General features: G+C 35.7%; 1 protein-coding gene across 5 annotated transcripts in view; it reads left to right on the top strand.

Moving 5' to 3' along the window:
• The window catches only part of PDE4D (phosphodiesterase 4D), a 280,542-nt gene that overhangs the window by 178,584 nt on the left and 82,161 nt on the right, over positions 1-19,797 (top strand). Inside the window, exon 1 of one of the 5 annotated variants that reach the window (XM_005531843.3) lies at positions 3,981-4,324. The exons of the other annotated variants lie outside the window; for them this stretch is intronic. Coding sequence (XP_005531900.2) covers positions 4,260-4,324 — 65 coding nt within the window. The 5' untranslated portion in view covers positions 3,981-4,259. Of the gene's footprint in view, positions 1-3,980; positions 4,325-19,797 lie in introns of those variants that run through there. 5 annotated transcript variants of the gene reach the window in all.

Consider the following 19,797-nt stretch of genomic DNA (forward strand, 5'->3'; position numbering starts at 1 on the left):
AGTTTTCTGGCATTCTAACCCTACAAAAAATGTTTCTAAAATCACTTGCTATGCTGAGCAGTGGCAAAACTTGCAGCTGGGTAAAAATTTTTTTCTCTGATTTTCTGACTTAATACTTGTTTTTGAAAGATGTGTCTCCTGAACCTGCACCTGCATTACTATTTCTCAGACCCACTCATGCAGGTAATATAAGAACATTTTGTTAATCTTTTCTGTCCTTCACCTTGTGCAGTATAGGACAATAAGAGGATAATCTAGTTCTGTGGATGAATTAGAATGCAATGTGCAACTCGAGTTTCACAAAACTAATTGATGTGGTGCTTATTTTGTGAAAAAAATGTTTCCTACAGTGGAATGTGTACTCCAGCAGATTGGAAAGGTTGATTTCAAGTTTAAATGCATATACTTTATTTATTGAAAACTGTATTTCTTATAAATGCCAAAACTGTAAAGTGTACATGAAGAAATCAAAGATACAAACTTTGAGCAACAGTAACTAAGAAATAACAGGGATAAGCCTGAGTGAATGAGCCCAGCTCCAAGTTTTTAAAGAAATTTTGCTTATCCTACTTGAAAAAGTACCCAGGGTGAAACTAAGATTGCATATCAAAAGGCAAGACATTGCTTTGTAGCTTTAATTTGGTGATGTGTATTCCAAACGCCACACTTAAGAGCCCAGTCATTATTTGTGTCTGAAGGTTTAAGATTATGAATCCATTTCTTCAGGTTACATAGAGCAGCAATAATAACCTGGCATATACTGCATGGTTTTTTTCATCAGCTTGATGTCCAAGTGCTTTACAAGCAGCATTATGTGGGTTATGCCTGTTTCACAAACTAGGAAGACAAAACTCAGGATGTTTAAGCAAGTTTTCCATAAGCTCAAGAGAAAGATGTTCCCAGGCATGGAACAGAACACTCAGTCCTCATTCCCTAAGCCATGCTTTTGGCAATTCATTTTAATATTCAATTTTTTTGCATTGTAGCACTGATTTAATTCAATTGCGACTTTGAAGATAAGTAACTAAGTTATAAGCATGCTCAAAGTGGGCTGAATCCAGCACACTTTTCATTTAATGGTGTTTTATTTCTGTATCTTTTTTTTCCTTAGACCTTTTAACTATGCAGCTAAAACTTTGGCTGATTATACCTGCAGATAAAAAGTATTGCTGCTTCTCTTGGTATTTTTATTATTAGTGTATTTAGTAGTACTGAATATCTCCATCTCTTAGTATTTTCATTAATTTTAAATATATTCTTCATCATTTTTATTATACAATCAACACTTGCCTTAAATGTGGTGGCATCCCAGGAAGACTTCTCTTCCAAAGCCTTTTTCCTGCCACCACAAAAAATAAAAGTATTCCAAAAAAGAAAAAATGCGGGCTTGTTAGGGTTTTGGTTTTTTTTAAATTACAAGATTACATGCACAAATCAGCTAATTAAACAATGGCCATTTCTCTATTTATTCTCTTAATTTTCCTTAATTCCTCAAATTATGGGAATTGAGAGTTTTCATTATTTGACTCTATCCCAAATACAAGAATAAATGCTACGCTGTCTTCTGTGAGCACAGTGGACTAACATGCTCCTATGTTTATGTAAAACTTAACATAATAAAATCTGCTTTGATGTTAATTGTAGCACAACAGATTTTATGTAGGAATTAGAAATTGTTTCTTGCCGAAGTTGTTCTAAGGGGTTCTCTAAAAACCTCTCTAGAAAAAGGTTGGCCTTTCTCATAATGAATATTAAGAGGCTCCTTTGTTTTAGCTTTAACAAAGTCAACTGACGAATTTCAGATAAAACTAATATTCCCTAGAGGACTGTAAGCTCTCTTTCCTACTGGTTCTCTTTTTCGTGGGAAGCCTGTGATTCTAAGGTTGGTCCCTGAAGACTGTTTTGGCCACTTGAAGTATGGTTGCTTAGTTTATATTTCATAATAGTTGAAGTTAATAGGCACCTGGAGAACAGCAGTTTATTTCTAAAGAGCTGAGAATGGAGACTAACAAAGAAAGCAGGTTTGCAGTGAGTGTTAGTATTTGGTTAATGAGATGGAGAGCTGGGACCCCATGACAACTTTCTTTCTGAATTGCAATTGAAAAACAGTGACTCAAATTATTTGAGTACCTGCAACTAGAGTGTATTTATGTTGTATAGTAGTGTCTAAATATGTAAATATTTCTAGTTTTATTTCTTGTAACTACAAGTAAGACGCAGAATCTTGTCTGATACACTACTGAAAACAGACCATCCTGAGATATTTATTTTGTGGCAAAGCAGAAATAATCGTTGAATATTCCAGTTCAGTATGGTATTGCAAAAAACTTAGTCAAAACATCTGCTTTGCTTTTTTTTTCCCTACATAAAATTGGAACAATGATTATATTTATAAATAATAAATAATCAAGAAAACTAAAAATAACCCAGCTTTAAAACAGACAGATATTCTGTAACAGTCAAGGATCTCTATTTTATTTATTTTTTTTTTCATTACCTATTACATCTGTTAAAGGAATAAAAGTTTCACAACACAGGGCTTGATTTATGTGCACTTCCATGGATGTGTGACCTACACAGTGACAGACCCAACTGTTACTAAAGGTCCTGTGACTGTATGACCCTTCGAGCTAAATTTACCACAAATGCCTTTTCTATTCATTGAAGTTAACTTTCGTGATTCCATATAACCCTTACAAAAGGTCCTTTGCAAGTTACTAAGTGATATTTGGGAGATAAGTGACAGAAAACATGGAAAACATGAAGAACAAAGTGCAGAGCAAGAAACATTATTAACATTCCTTCTGCTGTTGTGGAACACTTTACATGCAGATCACTGGCAAAAACCTCCAGGGCAGTTAGGATCTTTCGTGGTGATATACAGTGTAGTTCAAAATACATTTATTGTACTGTTACAAAATAAAGCCAAAGGCTGTAGAGAGCCTTACACACATTCCAATTTGGTTATTTTTTTGATTTATTGATGCATAATCTGTTTATAATATTTTTCTTCTATTTGCTAAGTTCATATAAATTTTATAAATGCAATTACAGTGCTTATTTTCATTATTAACCTAGATGCAGTACCATCCAAAATAATGTACTGCAACACTTGTAGAGAGTGAAAAGGAATGGCTGTTAAGCATGTAAACACTTGTTCAGCAATAAATTTGTTCTTTCAGTTAAAACCAATTCTAACACAGTACAGAGCATTTGCAAAAATTTATAAATTAAATAATATAATGCCTATTTTGTTTGGTACATTTCCCCCTCTTAAATGCTGAAATTGCCAAATATATCAACATAAGAATTAAGTCTCAAATCTTTTATGATAATTTTTTGGCTAGAAATTATAAATTCAAATTTTTTGTAATGCATAAACTATTAATGTAATTATTATAACAGGAAAATATATATGCAGTACAGCAGAAAGGATGTCATGTTATAGTTCTTCAATTAAGGTATTTTGTCCTTCAGTGATTAATAACAATCACTATGTGTATGTGTGTTTGACTTTAAAAGTCAACAAGGAATTTAATTTTTACTTAACTTCTCCACAGTGTTCTGAATGCCTTTCAGACAGGGAATACTTTCTGGTTTGTTAAGTTTGACAATAGTACTTATTCACAGTATCTAAACAAGTGTTAGGAGAAAGAGAAAGGGAAGAATTACACTTCTAGCTGAGGGTTTTAGTTGACTTGGAATAAAAAAAAAATCTTTGTTCCTTTCTTTACTCCACAGAGACTAAATTTATCTAGAATGTCTGTAAGTGGAATTTCTCTGCAAACTCAGAAATGCTCCTGTAACTTACATTCATTCTTTCCTTTCATAGTACTGTTTCTTTTTTTTTTTCTTTTTTTTTTTTTTTTTTTTAAATGTTATTTACCTTTAAACCTGTTGTTATCAACCTGCATGAAAGAGATAGGGACTCTTTTCAGCTGCCTTCATTCTCATGTGACCTGAAGGGAGAATAGGTTCAAAATAGACTAGTTCCTCCCAGGGCAATACAAGACAGAAAAGAAAAGCAGTGTCATTTCCGAATAGCACAGTGCTAGAGTAAACTCAGCATGAAAAAGGAAGGAGTTGCAGCATGTTAGAATTCTTCCTCCACAGCCGGGATTTTTACATGAGAAGGATTTGGAGGGTGTTAAAACAGCAGAGGATTTTAAAAAAATACTTTGAAATGGAGTACTTTGAAAATGAGCTTCTTAAGGACAACTGATGTCTGACTGCTAGTAATACTAAAGGAATTTTTCAAAATGAGCATTGTTATGAAGCCAAGATCCCGATCTACCAGCTCCTTAAGGACTGCCGACGCAATGTGGTAATGTGGCTTGTTTGTTTCTTTCAGGCTCTCCTTCCTATTATGACACAGTGATATGTCCCAAGAAAGTCACAGGCTTTAGTTTTGATTTGATAGATTTTGCATGGTTATTGAAGATGTTCAGCTGTTGAGTTGCACAATAACGAGTAAGAAACAAAATTATTTAGCTTTTTGTTTTAAAATACAATGTATATAATTTTTTTAAAAGAGAACCCTTTTCATACTTCTTGTAACACATGACATGGATTTTTACCCACTCAGCAGTCAGGTTCAATCCTTACAGTTAGAGATACCTTGTAAAAATCTTCAGTAGACTTGTTTCATTAAAAAAAAATCGTAACAAAAAGCTTGGATTTCTGGAAGCTGGAGAGTAAAATGAAGTTTTTAGTTTGTGTGAGCTATTTGGGATGCTTACATGTAGTTTTGCTGCATAAATAGGCTGACTGTTAAGGATGCGTCCTGGGAAGCAGCAGACTTTGTAGCAGCATGTGTGAGACTGCTGCGTTATGCTTCATGTGTTTCCCCTGCTCTCTGAGGCTCAGAGGAGTAGAAGTAGTCTGTGATATTGATCTTTCTGTATGATTTTCTTTCAGATTTTTTCAGTTATTAATCAGCAAAGCTTTGTCTTCTGAATAATTTTTTTCCTTATGCTTTTAAGCATCACTTTATGATTTTTAAAATTTGATAGGCATTGACAGCTTTCTATTAAGTAATAGAAAGTTAGAGAGTAAATAGAAAGTTCCATTTACTCTCTTAATGTGTCCCACGTTTTGTTCTTTGTGTCTTAATAAAACCACCATAATTTTAATAAACAAATAATAGAGTAGTTTTTCACAGCTATATTTTACAGGTATAAAAGATGTATTTTAAATATAGTTATTTTTTAAAATATAGCTTTTTTTAGCTGATGTGTTACTGAGGGTTCGACTAGTAACTAAATACAGTTCTTTGTGAGGGAATGCATCCAGTTAATTGAATATTTGCCTTATAAAACCTTTATGTTTCAAATAGTTTTGGCTCTGAGTAAAAGCCATGTGAGTATTACTGTTAAAGCAGTTAGTAATTTATTCCAGTTATCTTTTGCTGAAACGGTTTTGCAGTAAAAGAAAATTAAACATGTACACCACTCAATCTAAAAAGTAGTCCTAGTTGTTCTCAGAAAGTGCCTAGGCAGAGTTCTGCTGAAATAAATGCTGTAAGTTGTGTCTGTATGTCTTTATTAAAATGCAATACCATGTTAGTAAACTAAATATTGCTAATGTGCTACACTCTGCAGGGTGTCTCCAAGGAAGTGAGCTAAAGCATACATACCTTAGCTATTACGTACAACTGTGCAAATAAATCAGTACCTCTGATTAAGTCTACCTTTTTTTTTTCCTCTTTTTTTTTATTGTTGTCTGCCTCCGTTAATTCTCACAGCAAAAAAATAGTTTAAAAGAAAAAAACATCCTTGTAATTGATAGTTTCAGGCTCATTTGAACACCAAGTATTCTGTCTGAAATACCTTCCTGCCTCCCTTTTGTTGCCGTTGCCTTTAGTTATAGCTCTAATCTGATATCTGAGAATACCTGTTCTGCTGGTTGTAAACTGGGAGTCCTCTGCTACCCTGCTGCTTGGGAGCACGACCCGAGCTCAGTGGCTCTCAGGGAGACACTTGAAGGCTACTGGAGAGGGTACATGCTGTTCTCTGGCGGTGTGGAGCAAAGCCAGGCAGGCCCTGTCCCAGCCAGAGGGAAAACGGAGTGCAGAGATAAGAGAGAATGGGAGGGAGCTGCTGGCTGCCCACACCAGCTCAGCTCCTGCAGGGAGGTGGCAGCTGAGGCCAGACCACCCTAGCCACAGCCAGCAGCCTTCCAAGTGGGCCTGAGCAGGACCAGTTTCCAAACCAGCTGCCTGACTTCACTTTGTGTGCATTAGTGCCTGAATCTGTGGGTGTGCTCCCATGGGCCAGAAATTTCTGCAGTTATCTAGGAGAGAATAGCAAGACTGTAGTCTTGACACTATGTTAATGCTTAGGGACAAATGAAATCAGGGTTAAATCAGAAGCACTGGTAGGTGTTCAGGCCAGAAGACAGCAAGAGCATAATTCTCCTTTCTGAATCTGTTGACATAGTTATCCCACTCTACGTAAGAGGAGCAGGAGTGCCTGGGAGGAGGGTCTCAAGGACACAGAGGCTTGAGTGACAGGGCTGTTTTAAAGTATGGATAGCCCTCCTACAAGGTTTCGAGAAAATATGATCCCAGGATTTCCTCTTATCATTTCTCACATGAATAAAGTTAATATGAAGATCAGAAACTGGGCTTCCAACACAAAAAGACCAGTGAAAGAACAGAAGAGATGTAAAGATAAGACAGAGAAACCTCTGCTCTTGGAGCCCTGAAAACAGACTCCCTCTTTGTCCAAAAGACACAGTAAGTTCATTGTAAAAGCATATGTGTAGTAAAAGCATGATTTTCTTCTCAGTATCAATATTAGAAAGCAATCAAAGGGTATCTCCACTGGTGGTGCTACGATAGGTACCCCAGCTGACTTTGAGCAGTCTATGCATCCCCTTTACAGCTGTTTGGGTTGGGGATAACTACTGTTTAGTGTGATGGCAGGATCTGTAAGCAAACCTCTTTCTGATGTGCCTTGGAAAATTTATCCTGATATTATGGTGACTGAAGTAAAAGAAAATGGTTGGTATTTATATAGAACAAGAAAGTGACTTATATAAGGGTTATTACCTAATTAATGGTGCTCAATTCTATCACACACTCCCACTCATTCCCCAATTCAGGGTGTGATTGTGAAGTATGGTTTTATATCATAAATCTTTTGGAGAATAATCTAGAAGGGATTGTGCAGACTTTTCAACTAAGACAGCTGATGTGTCTTTTTGTTCCAGAGAAGAAATAAAAAGGGAGTAAGGAAATCACAGTAAGTTAAACTTTGGCTGAGACAGCCAAATGAGAATATGATTACATTTTCTTGACTATTTGCCACTGGACAGTAAAGCAGTAATGTTCCTCTGAAAATGTCATATTTCTTCTGATTTTTTCCTTTTGTTATGAAAGAAAAGTTTGAATATATTAAAAAACTCTGTTTGGAAGAACTGAATTAAAATTTTGGAAGTTTAATTGAGAAGTTGAGAATGCTTGCTTGATGGCAGGTCAAGCAGGCAGCTTTGGTTGTTGGACAGAACCTACTGGCTGGAAATAGTGCAGCTGATCAGATTTTAGGACTGCCTTTGTTTTTCATGATACATAAAACTAGCCAAAAGAGCTATAAGCCTCTGGAGTATTGTCAACTTTTTCCACAATTCTTTTTGCATGATGTGACTAGAGATGGTTACCTGTTTACTTTGTGAGTTGGCATTACTGGGTTTTAATTTGTTTTTGCAACACTGACCAGTTTGGGCTTTTCTGGGTTTTGGAACTTAGGGTTGATTGGTCTGCAAATGTCACAGCCTGTTTAGTGACCCAGAGAGCAGAGGTCTTCAACACTTCAATCTCTGGGATTATGTAAAATGATGCATCTGTTCTTACTTAGCTCTAGAAGTGGGTGTTATTGCTTGTCTGAAATATGATGAAGTTCAGTATATTGGAAATTACTGAAAGATGTTGTCAAATATGGATTTCTCAGTCTGTGACATTCTTATAGATAAGTGGGACAAAACTGATGTCTTGTATGGACTTTCTCTGACCCTTAATATGTGGATCACAAGAGGGATACTAAATAAAATTTTCTTGAATGGAGACAGTAAAATTCTTGTGGCTTGACATCAGTGAATAGTATTGCTTCTGGGACAGAAGAGCAAGAACAAATGAACAAGCTGACATTCAGCTGTGCTGACCTCAGGTAGCTGCACTGCATTCTTGACTTAAAGGTACCGTGAAGTGGAACTCACATCAAGCGTGACCCAGTCTTTTGGTAGCCCTGTCTGACAGGAGGAAGCTGTGGCCACATTACACTGCTTACAAACTGGCCATCCCAAAACAATTCAGATCTTTGCTAGAAAGATGATGAGTTACAAAGATGACACATATTTTCAGTAAATTAAACTGAATGAGTCATATACATCTAGGTTATTATTATCAGACCTATATTTAAAGTTAGCTGCTGACTGCCAGGATGGGAATCCCAATGCTGGTGAGATCAACACCAAAACCAGGGTATTCCTTGAAGGAATCTTTGTCTACAGGGCAGAGTTTATAAGCATAGGTAAATGTAACTGTGAGCGATATTAACAATATTCATATCACTTGTCTGCTAAAGGTTTCCTATTTCTCTGTTGGGTGAATTTCTTTTCCTCTCCAGCATTATGATTGTCTGTGTGAGGCATTCTTGGTGATATTACTTGTCCCTTGTTCCCATATCTTAAAAACTGCTTTTAAGCAAAAGAGGGTTGGGACCTCACATAATATCCAATTGCACTTTTAGTAGTTGAAGGTATTGAAAAGAGTGTCCTGGGAAAGTTCAGTGCAAGCTGCACACCATCCAAACTCATAGGCAGGGATCAAAGTACAAGTATCATATGTAAAATTGTGGGATTTCTGAATGTTGAGGAAAGTCTGCAAGCTACAGATAGCCTTTCCTACATGAAGTCTGACTTTGATGGACCTTATAGGTGGCTTCACTAAGAAAAAAAGACTTCCTTTTGAGGCACTAGGGGCCTCAAATCTATACAAACAGAAATTCAAGGTGGTAGATATGCTTTTATTTATTGTTCAGTGCTAATGAGGAAGTCGGCACAGTTAGCATGACACTATTTTCCAGAGTGCAGTATGTTAAAAAGTACTATTTTTACAAAATGGAAGGGAAAAAATGCAGTTTTGTCAACAAAGTAGTGGTGGATTTTTAAATGATCAAGTAGTCTATTTTCTAGCAGAATAAGACATGTCCTAATGGGCCTGGCCAATAATCTTTCTAGCCTAGTATTCTGTCATCATCTGCAGCAATAGGAATGGGTCCCTGTCCAGTTTCTGCAGTCCATCATGTTGCCCAGCAATTACTGGTGTTGTATTAGCAATGTTAAAAGGTTCACCCCGGCCTTCTCTTTTGCAGATCATCAATGTACCTGTTTGCCTACAGATTTGCCTAATCTCTTTTCTGAACCTGGCAACAGTTTTCCCCTACAGCCTTCTGACAACCTTTCTGCCTATGTAGGAAAGCCACTTTCTTTACTGTGCTTTAAAATTAATTCTGTCATTTAATGAAGGAGTCCACATGCACTTATCCAACAGCTTTATGATGCTCTAATAGTCAGTTATAACCTCCTCAGCCTTTTCTTGTAGAAATGGAAAAGCTGTAGCCTTCTTATATTTTCCTGATCAGTTTACTGCCCCATCCCTTGACTGTTTTAGCTCCCATTCATTGTATTTCCTCAAAGACCACTGTGTCCTTGAAATAAAAAGACCAGAGAGCAGGCATTACCCAAGATGTCAACACACCAAAATTCTCACACAGTGGTAAAGTTATACCTTCTTTTCTTCTCAGCACCTTTGTTGATGTCCAGTATGCTGTTAGCTTTTTTGGCTGCCATTTCAAGTTGAGCTAGTGACTTTAAATAATTTTTAATGGGTTTTTTAGCAGTTTTTCTGGCATGTTCCCATTTCTATATTTTTGTAGAGCAGAAGTATTAGATTTGCCAACATAAAATCCAGTTACTTTAACATTAAGGTAATAAGAACTCCTGTCTTGAAATAACAACTATATTTTTTTAAAAAAACAAACATTGCAAACCATGTCAAAGAGAACATATTGCAAAGTGTGACTCCAGCAAAGAAGGTCATTTCCTCTGAGATACTTTCTTTCAAGATGCATCCAAATAAACTCATGTCAGATACTTTCTCCAACACACATAACCACACAATTTAGTCCTCTGCCACTCACTTGTATTATCAATCCACTTTTAGTTTTCCTGAAAATATAACCTTGTCTTTACAGCACAGTTCTCACACTTTCTCCCTGAGCACATCTGATATGTTATCAGCATGTGGACAAAGCTCTGCTCAAATTTAACAGCCATGAGGCCCAGCAAAAATGTGGTACTTCAGTGTCTGTCCCTAGTGTAAAACAAGGGAGAGAACAGCAAATTTCATGGGGAGTTCACTTGATAGCTCAGCCTGAATGACCAAAAGCCCATTTACAGCTGGTTCAAGTAAGGGTAGAAGAGGTTGGTACATCCCAACCTGTATCAATGTGGAGATACCATGATGGAAGTCTTCTCCCTTGCCTTCCATTACACCATGTCTGAACCTGTTGTTTGCATTTAATTCCACATTGAGGGCTTATCTTTCTTCCTACGTTGTATTCTGAGAAGCATAATTGCAGTTTAAGGCATAACAGGTGGGATTCAGCTCATCTTGACAGATTTTTATCCTACCTGATCTGGTAACTGCTTGGTGGAGAAGAAGACTTGCTCTCGGGGTATGACATGTCTGTGACACATTCTAGATGTCTGCCTCAGAAAAAGAGGTACTCTTGATGTCACTGATTTTATCAGCCTAAGCACCACTCAACATAAAGTAATACATATACATGAGATCTAACTTGTATGTGGACACCTGTGTGCATATATAACCAGATTAATTCTTTCTGATGCAACTAACTTAGCTTATGCTAAATATATGCTTTAATATTTAGTAGTTTTACTATTATAATATAAGGGGAGCATTCACATAAAATAAGGGAAGTCCAGTATAGAATAGGAAGTATTAGAACACAACAGCAAGAATAAACCAACTATTTAGGCTAAATATAATATTGAAAGAACTTTGCAGTCAAAGTGAGGGTGATTCGTAGCCATGAAGTCACTAAGCAGTGATGTCATCATTCCAATGGCAGCACAAATGACTTAATCTCATTAATGCTATTTGCATCAGATTTTAGCTATGGTGGTTTCTAATTAAGACTAATATGCACTAAAGCATGTTTCTTTGCTCACTTTACACAACCAGAAGTAGGTTTCTGCACTCCTTTATTTGGTACCATTGCTAGTACTGTGAAGATGGGGGCATTCATGACTTAGGTAGGTGCATAGTATGAAATTATATGACCTTTTAAACATTTTTCCTTTCATCAAAAATCATGAAAACTTTTCAGATCTATAACGTATAAAAAGATATATAACAATTTCAGAAGATGAATGGCAGAAACAGATTTCATCTGACTTCATTTTCAAGGACTTGAGAGGCGCAGAGAAGAACTCATGACTTAAATTTGTTGCTTCTGTATTTCACTTGCAAGTTTTATAACAGCAATTTTTGGTGCCTTTATAAGTACACTCAAATATTAATACACTCAAAACCTCACATATTAATTAAAAAATAGTTTTCTCTATAGTTATTTAAGAAATACTTTCCCCCTTCTATCAAAGTGTTAAAAAAAGAAAGAGAATTGCTTCAGAAACATTAATAACTGTTTTTTTCTTTGTCAGACTTCTCAAAATAAATCCAACACATATCAATTAAAATAAATTTATTTTTGTAGCTTCATTGTGCTTTGTTTCACTTTAGTAATTTAAAAATCATTATTCAAATAAACTAGTTGAGTACAAATTCAGTTTAAACTAGAAAAAAAGGGATTTATTTTTATGAACAAACCTTCCAGTAGTTCTGAAATTTATCTTTAAATTTCTTTTAATAATTAAAAGAAATTTAATAATTAATTAAATTTAATTATTTAAATAATTAAAAGAAATATTAATTTCCTTTAAGCTTTTAATAATTAAATTAACTCCTTGTTCTTTGTTCTGTAAACTTGGTGTGGGTTTGTTATTTTTTTTTTAAGTTTCAATTTTGGGATAATTATATTAGTTTCTTAAATTTTGAAGAACTTTCCATATGCAGTTATATAATACCGTGCTAAAAAATCTCTCTACAGTGTGTACCCACAACAAGTTTCAAAAAAAAGGACACAAATGCTACATTCCTACAGTAGTAGACAACGCATGGCAAAGAGTGGCATGTCGGCGCTTGCTGTACTGCCCTGGGAGCTGGTGGGATGGTGCTGTAACAAGGCCAGTTAACCCTCTGACACCGTGACAGGCTGCTTGTGGAGCCCCAGTGACTAATTCCATGTGGTGCTGTACTTCATCTCATAGCTGCTGCCAGCATCCACCCCCACACACATCAGGGCAGATTACGGCAAGCGCTTTTAGGAAATTCTTCCCAAGGGGTATAGATTGAGAAGTAAACAGCCAGTCACTATGAAAAAAGCTCCTTGGGTGCTGCTGCCCTGAAGCGTCCCCTACACAAGATCAGTTATATAAGATCATCTTCTTCTCAGGGCTTTATATTCATAATCATCTTTATTGTCTCAGACGTTTCCACTTTTAGTAGTTTAAAGCTTGTGAGCTGTGCTTGCATTTGACATGTGGTGTTTCCCTGACTTAACCAACACATATTTTTATCTTGTTCTAGCCCTCTACATATGCCTCATTATTGGGTTCTGATACTGTAATTAGTTTACCTTCACTTTCTCCCATTTGCACATTTTCTGTCCAGCTGAGTTTCCTTTCCAACTAAGTTAGAAATAGAGTTTGCCATGTGATTACCATTAAAATTTGCCTTTCCAAGACTACCAGAAAACTGCTCTTTTAATATTTTTAACTTCACTTAATGAAAAAAATATTGGTTTCAATTTTAGCTTTCAAAACTTCCAGATATACAATAGGCATTTTCATGTCTAAAACTGAGCAATTGTTCAGTTACTTCAGCTTCCATCCTTCCTAATTCATCATCTCCTATATTGTTTGACACCCTTATTGCTATATTATGAGTACAGGTATGTTTGAATCAGCTTAATCCTTTTAGTATACTTCCACTTTAGATGTGTGATGTCCAGAAAATTGGTCAAAAGTCCTTTTGCGAAAATGTGGATACCTACTTAAAAGATATAATCTATATTATATGGTATAACTTACAGTTTCCTTGCTTGTATCTGTGTATTTTCCAGGTGTGTCCAGTGAACAAAAAATGTTATTGACCTCTAACAAATTACATATCCTCATATTTAGTGTGAGAAGCCACAGTGTGATAAAGCCTGCCCTCCTTGGGTTCTGTAAGATGAAGCGAAGTGCGTCACATTTCCATAAGTGAACCTCTTGGTCTTACTAGTATTTAGTCTTGCTGATTTCATTGCATGACATCCTGAGAGGTTTCTGAATTAAACTCTATGCATAAATAACATTTTATTTTCCCTACTCTAACTTTTATTTCATAAAAATCTTTCTTTCATCAATATTTTATTGAGTTCTCTCTTGGTATAGCTTGAGTAATTTTTATACACTCAAGTCTAATAGTCACACAACATTCTCAGCTCTCACATTTAAAAATTAAAGGTTTAATGATTATGGAAAATATTGTAAATTTCACAAATTAAAAAGTGAGGAAAAGATCTGTTGTGATTAAAATCTTATGGTTTTAAGACAATCCCTTCACCTCTGCTTGCACAGTCAACAAGGGAATTTCTATGAGTCGAGATGGCTGTTCAGAAAATCAGAAAAGATATAATAATATAGCTTTCTTCTGAGCTCTCTCCCCAGGGACTTCTGGGGAGCCTGACCTTCAAGTTTAGACATCTGTGCAAACCTGTGCTGTTAATTTTCCCTGTGTGATCTAAAAAAAAAAAACATTTTTTCAAGTTTTGCCAAGTGATGTTTGGGACTTTTTTTAAAAAAAAACTATTATTTTTGTATGTGTATTTGCTTCTTATTCTTGGTTCCTTTGTATATTTATTTTGCATGCTTTGCATAAAGATGTTGTGATAATGCTTTTATGTGCTGGTGTTGAAGTGTACACAGGAAGAAAGGAAATACAGAGGAAGGACATTTGATAGACTGAAATGTTGTTTCACAGATGCTGGATAGATTTTGTCTGATTCCGTGTGCAGTTTTTAGTTTTTTTTCATCTGTTAAATCTGAAACTGTGTTAAAAAATAAATGTTGGCAGGTATAGACCCATTTTGTGACGAGAAATACGATGAAGTAAAGAGGAACATTTAAAAGTCAGCAGGCCTGCACTTGCAGTAAGTGTGAGACTTCTATTTAAGCTTCCTCTGACAGACCCAGTAAGGGTAAAAAGGAACATATTTGCCTGTAACAAAGGGAAATGTCAGGTCACAAAAGAAAAGCAGCAACATCAGTACCTCAGCTGGTAGATGTTCTGGTTATACTCACCAGCAGATGTTTTTTAGTGGCAGAGGCCACAGTCTCTTGTTGTGCTCCTTTCATACTTATTTTGGCTACCAACACACAGAGTTACCCTGAGAAGTTCATTGGTGGAAAGGGGAAAAAACCCACCATCTGTTCTTACTGACTGTAGATGGAACAAAGGCTCTGAAGGAATCCTTTGCCGATGCTGGAGACTGAAGACCCTTTTCCCACCCACTTTTACTGTAGCACAAGTTTTCTCCAGATAATTTTCAGTGATGTGAAAGCAATTAATAATGTACAAACATCAGTCCGTTTAAGCATGCTTCTGTAAAGTGTGGCTTGAAACTAATTTGCAGTAGGCAGCTAGGTTGAAAGCAACATTTACAGAGATGTTGTTGATGTTTCTAAATGAGTTTCAGGTTTTCTTTACGTCATCCTCAATTTTACATTAGTTTAAAATTGTTCTGAATTCTGAAATTGAAATATATGAAGTAAAATAATTTTATCTCCTACTATTCTTTTTATCTCTTGCCAGTCATTCAACCACTTGGATATGAAACAATTCATGTACTAAGGTTGCAGTTTCAAATATACGCTGTTCAATCCTGGCATCTTGTTTATTTGGGAACAATGGTTCATTTAAATGGAAAAGAAAAATCTACACTATAAATTAAGTAAATGTTTATTTACAGCAGCAGAAAATTGGGTTTTCATAGTTTTTTTATTCCTGGCTCATATTCTATCTCTTGTTCCATACTTTTCTAAATTTCTTTAGGTTTATTTTCCCTTTAATACTCACTGTTTCACTATTAAATTTTTCAGACGTTCTGAAAAAGTCAAACCAGTCCTGAGTGTGTTCTGTCAACAGAAGAGAGCTGAAAGGAGAATTGGGTGTGTGTCAGGAACTACTGTGATTAGTTTCTGTCCAGACTGAATAACAATGATGTTTCCCTGACTTCTTTTCTGCCTTTATTCTGCAGTATAAACCTCTGCATGAATAAGGTAATGAGATAGTAGATATGTGCCTTTCCTGTGATAAGGGAAAAAACATTCTGCTCAAGTCACTTTGTCTGCTCTTTAGTTTGTGCCTTGGATAGCAAACATTTTGGCTCTGTCTTTATATCCTTTCAAAACTCTCAGCTCTATTCTTGTGCATTAGAAAACAGACTTTTAAAATTTGAAATGTAATTTTCCCTACTGTGAAGCTCATGATACACCAAAATCTGCAGTGTAAGTATTCCAATACCTCCAGAGTTCCAGTATTACTGCTCAATGTTCAGTGCCCACTTCTACAACTGGTGTATCAGCTCTGGAAGACAGTCAGTGTCCAAAGAGGTGACTAGATTGTTACCTTCTCCCTCTCCTTAGTATATTAAAGTCCTGATTTGATAGATTTATCTGCCTTAAATTGCTGACAGTTCAAAACATATTTCACAATAGAAAGAAATCTGTGATTTAGAACCCAAAAATAGTAAAACTGTGTACCAGGCTGTTACCACTGCTACCTGTTATTACAGGAAATCCTGGTGATAATAATCTTTCATTTTATCCACAGAGGAAATATGCCAATAATCAAGGTGAAATTGACACAGGGTGTGTGTGGAGGGGAAAATGACAGTAGTCAATGGGAAATATACACAGCAAAAGTCAGATTATTTTTGAAAGGTATGAGAATACATGAATCAATGCCAGTGGGACCCATTGGTCTAAGTCTGCTGATCATCAGTGATAGACATTGCCATTACATAATTAATTACTTTTCAAAAGTTCAACCTATTCCCTGTCAGTTCTCAAGCAAACTGTTCAGATGCCCTTCATTTAATGAGCTGGAAAATGATGCTGGCTGGCTCAGTGATATTGAAGCTGTGCCCTTTGCAGCCTAGTCTGAAAAAGCTTGTTTTTTGATTTATCCTCTAGGGAACACTGGCTGAGCTAACCTGTGTTTTGGTTTTTGTTTTAATGTCTCTTTTGACATTAGTCAAGACATGATACTCACCTCGGTGCCATCTGCTCTGAACTCCATGCTGTTAAGGAAAGATCTATGCTTGCCTAGATTTCAGTATGACCAAAATGACCGTTTAGGTTTGGTGCCATGTAGAGTCCAGGACATTCGAGAAAACATATTAAGTAACTCAGTTGATATTGGCACAGGAACTGTTTTTATGCTTGGTAACACTATGATTAGTGAATTAATTGCTGACATATGTTTTCCATTCTTTAAGGGTCAGAGACATGAGCTGGGAAAACATTAGGAACCACTCTTTGAAGCCATAGTGATGGTGTCAGCCTTCATAAACTCAACATTTGTGGCAACTCAAACACCACAATTACCTATTAAAAGGATTTTTTCTCTTACAACAGCAATCCTGGTATCAGTCAGTTTATAACTGATATTCTTGCTGTCACAAACATGCACAGAGAGCCCTTCCCAATGAATATGAATTTCACCTCTAGATATCTGCATTTCCAAAAAGCCATAGAAGCTTATAATGGTTTGTGTTGGAAGGGAGCTTAAAGATCATCTGTCTGCAGCCTCCTTGTCACAGGCAGAGACACCTTTCTCCACTAGGTCAGGTTACTGACAGCCCCATACAGGAAGCCCTGAAGACTTCCAGGGATGAGGTGAAAACGCCAGGGTTTGGGCCTTACTCTTATTTATCAGCAGTGCCACAGTTTTTCTTTGATTCACAGATAGTAATTAGATTTGCATTTTTGGCAAGCAGGATGTTCACAGCTGTGAAGCAATGTATTTTTCTCCTTGGAATATCCATTCTTGAAAAAGGCTGGAAATGAATAACTAGGAAATGACATTTTGTAAAGCCATCACAGCTTTTCATCCTGTCCAAACAGCTTTCCCACCACAGAAAGACTTCCCTCCCCCAGAGTTTCTCCCCATGTTAGTAAGATGACCGTATGACTTTGTTACTGATATTGTGCATTTATACACAATTTCTTACAATTATTTATTTCAAAAGTAAAACACTGCTTTGTATTCATGCCATTAGTATGGTGTATGTAACATTACATGGATTTAGATGGATGGGAGGCATGCATTTTTCAGTTTCCAGTAGCTTTTCAGAATGTTTTGCTTCATCACCTAAAACTGATTGATTTCCTCACCAGTAGTTATGTTCTTATTGGTTCCTAGTACTAGAAATAGTTCCATCTGATTCATTGTAACTGAAAGAAAAACACTATATCTTTCTTTACATTCAGACAGGCCAGCTGCTCTCTCTGCCTTCTCCATTTTTACTTTTTTCTATTTGAAGTATTGCGCATGGTAATATTTGGGCTTTTGCTTCAAAATAAGACTTTATTTTAGCTTAAATACTTGTTGGCAATTGGAAATACAGAATCACAAAATGAAGAAAGAGTTTTCAAGAACTTTCCAACTGCTTTCAAAAATCCTCAGAAGATACCACTGAAATAAAATAATAATAAAATTGTGATATTAATAGAAATTCCAGTTCATTTATTTTATCTGGAGAAGAACATCTAAGGGCTATCAACTCTTGGAATGTACTTTTGCTAACGAGCATATCCTTTTGCTCTAATCTTTAATAAGAAGTATTGAAAACTGAATTTTGTTTGCTGCAGGTAAATATTTCCTAAAAGAGATGAGCTTGCAGAGCAAGGATCCTTTTGTTGTTTCTTCTCCCTTCTCCACATGTGTCCAGACCATTCCCCTTCTTCCTGCTGCTGCTCTTTTTTAAGTGTGTGAATCTTGTCAAGGATTTTACCATAAAAATCCTGGTGAATGAATCTGAGAGCAGACTTCTGAACCTCTTTGACCTTGAGTGGCTCAGAACCAGCTTCTGGTTTCAGAGTTACTTTCTAGTTCATTTGATGTTAAATTAGTCTCAGAAACTGTATTCATTTATGGTAAATTAAAGGACCCATTTCCTGAAATTTAGCTTTGCAGAATCAGGTCTTGTGCAATATTTTTTATTGCAGGTGCTTGGAAAATAAATTCAATCCAGCTTCCCATGTAGGATGGAATACAGAGACAATCACAAACATTAGTGCATAATGTAATAGTTCTTGAAGATTTAAATGATACAAATATTCCCATAATAGTTTATTTCACTTTCTCAGGTGCCAGGGAATGGTATGAACTTTAACATTTGAAATATAAGCAAAAATTGTCTGCCTTCCCTCTCTACTTTAAATACTCCTTGAGGAATTTATTTTGTTTTAATCAAATATTTAATTTCTCAAGCATGCTATCCCTGAAATTGTACAAATCCATGAATATTCTGAAAATTTATGCTTACTAAATTACATTTTTATGTTGACACTGAAGTTCATTAGCAAAAACTATGTTTACTTAATGCTACTTCATTCATGCATTAGAGAAGTCAGATATAAATTAGTTTCTGTTTTCATTGCCTTAACTTTTAACAATCACAGAAAAAAATTCAAAGAGGAAAATAGTACATAAACCTGCTATCTTTTTAAATAGTCTGGTTTTCTCATGGACAGGCAGGTTCTCCTATGTGGGCAAAAAGCCATGGCTGGGGTGGGTAAAAAAAAGAATAATGTGGGAAAATATGTACTGAAGAGGCTTCCTTAACACAAAACTGCAGGATTCCCAGGAGGAGATACTTGCCCATGTGGTGTCCGGCAGGGCTATGTAGTAGGATATTCTAAGAACATATTTAGCCACTCACAGGTTTTTCTCCTTTTTGTCTCAGTAATGTTTCATCTGGTGCATTAACTGTACATTTAATTCTTTTTAATTTATTTTGGTCTTTCTGTTATTGTTCTGGAAAAAAAACATCAAAACCAAACCAAACCAACCAAACCATTAAATTCTGCTTGAAAGGAGAATTCAGAATGGTTTTCTGAGTCTTATAGAAGTGCAAAATGTTGGGGACAAAAAATAAAACCACATTTTATAAAAATCTAATCAGCTTCTCACCTAAGGTGAAAAGTATTTTCTTCTTTATTTTCTAAGTATTTTTCATAACATTTCTTATAATAAATGTTTGATGAAGGGTGTTTGTTTGTTTGTTCACTGGTAATATGTTTTTTGTCTTTTTTTTTCCCCTTGTATTTTTTTCTCCAATATTACTTTTTTTTAAATGGAAATGTTACAGTAATACCTGGTCTAATGTCTTCTGCTCCATTTTTATTGAGGGGATCTTGAAAAGCTGATGTACCAAATCAAGTAAATAAGCTGATCATCTATTCTTCTGATTCCTTAACATGTTTTCTCTGAGAAAAAACAATAAATTTTCTAAATTTCTCCATTTCTCATCTATATCTGCCTTTGATACATCCTTGAAAAACAGTGTTTCTGATACTTAAAATGCTCTTATTACTACTCCTAAA

Source organism: Pseudopodoces humilis, chromosome 4 (genome assembly GCF_049639895.1).
Source record: "Pseudopodoces humilis isolate 2021_Gansu_Grassland_sample_001 chromosome 4, ASM4963989v1, whole genome shotgun sequence".
In the NCBI taxonomy this organism is placed as follows: Eukaryota; Metazoa; Chordata; class Aves; order Passeriformes; family Paridae; genus Pseudopodoces; species Pseudopodoces humilis.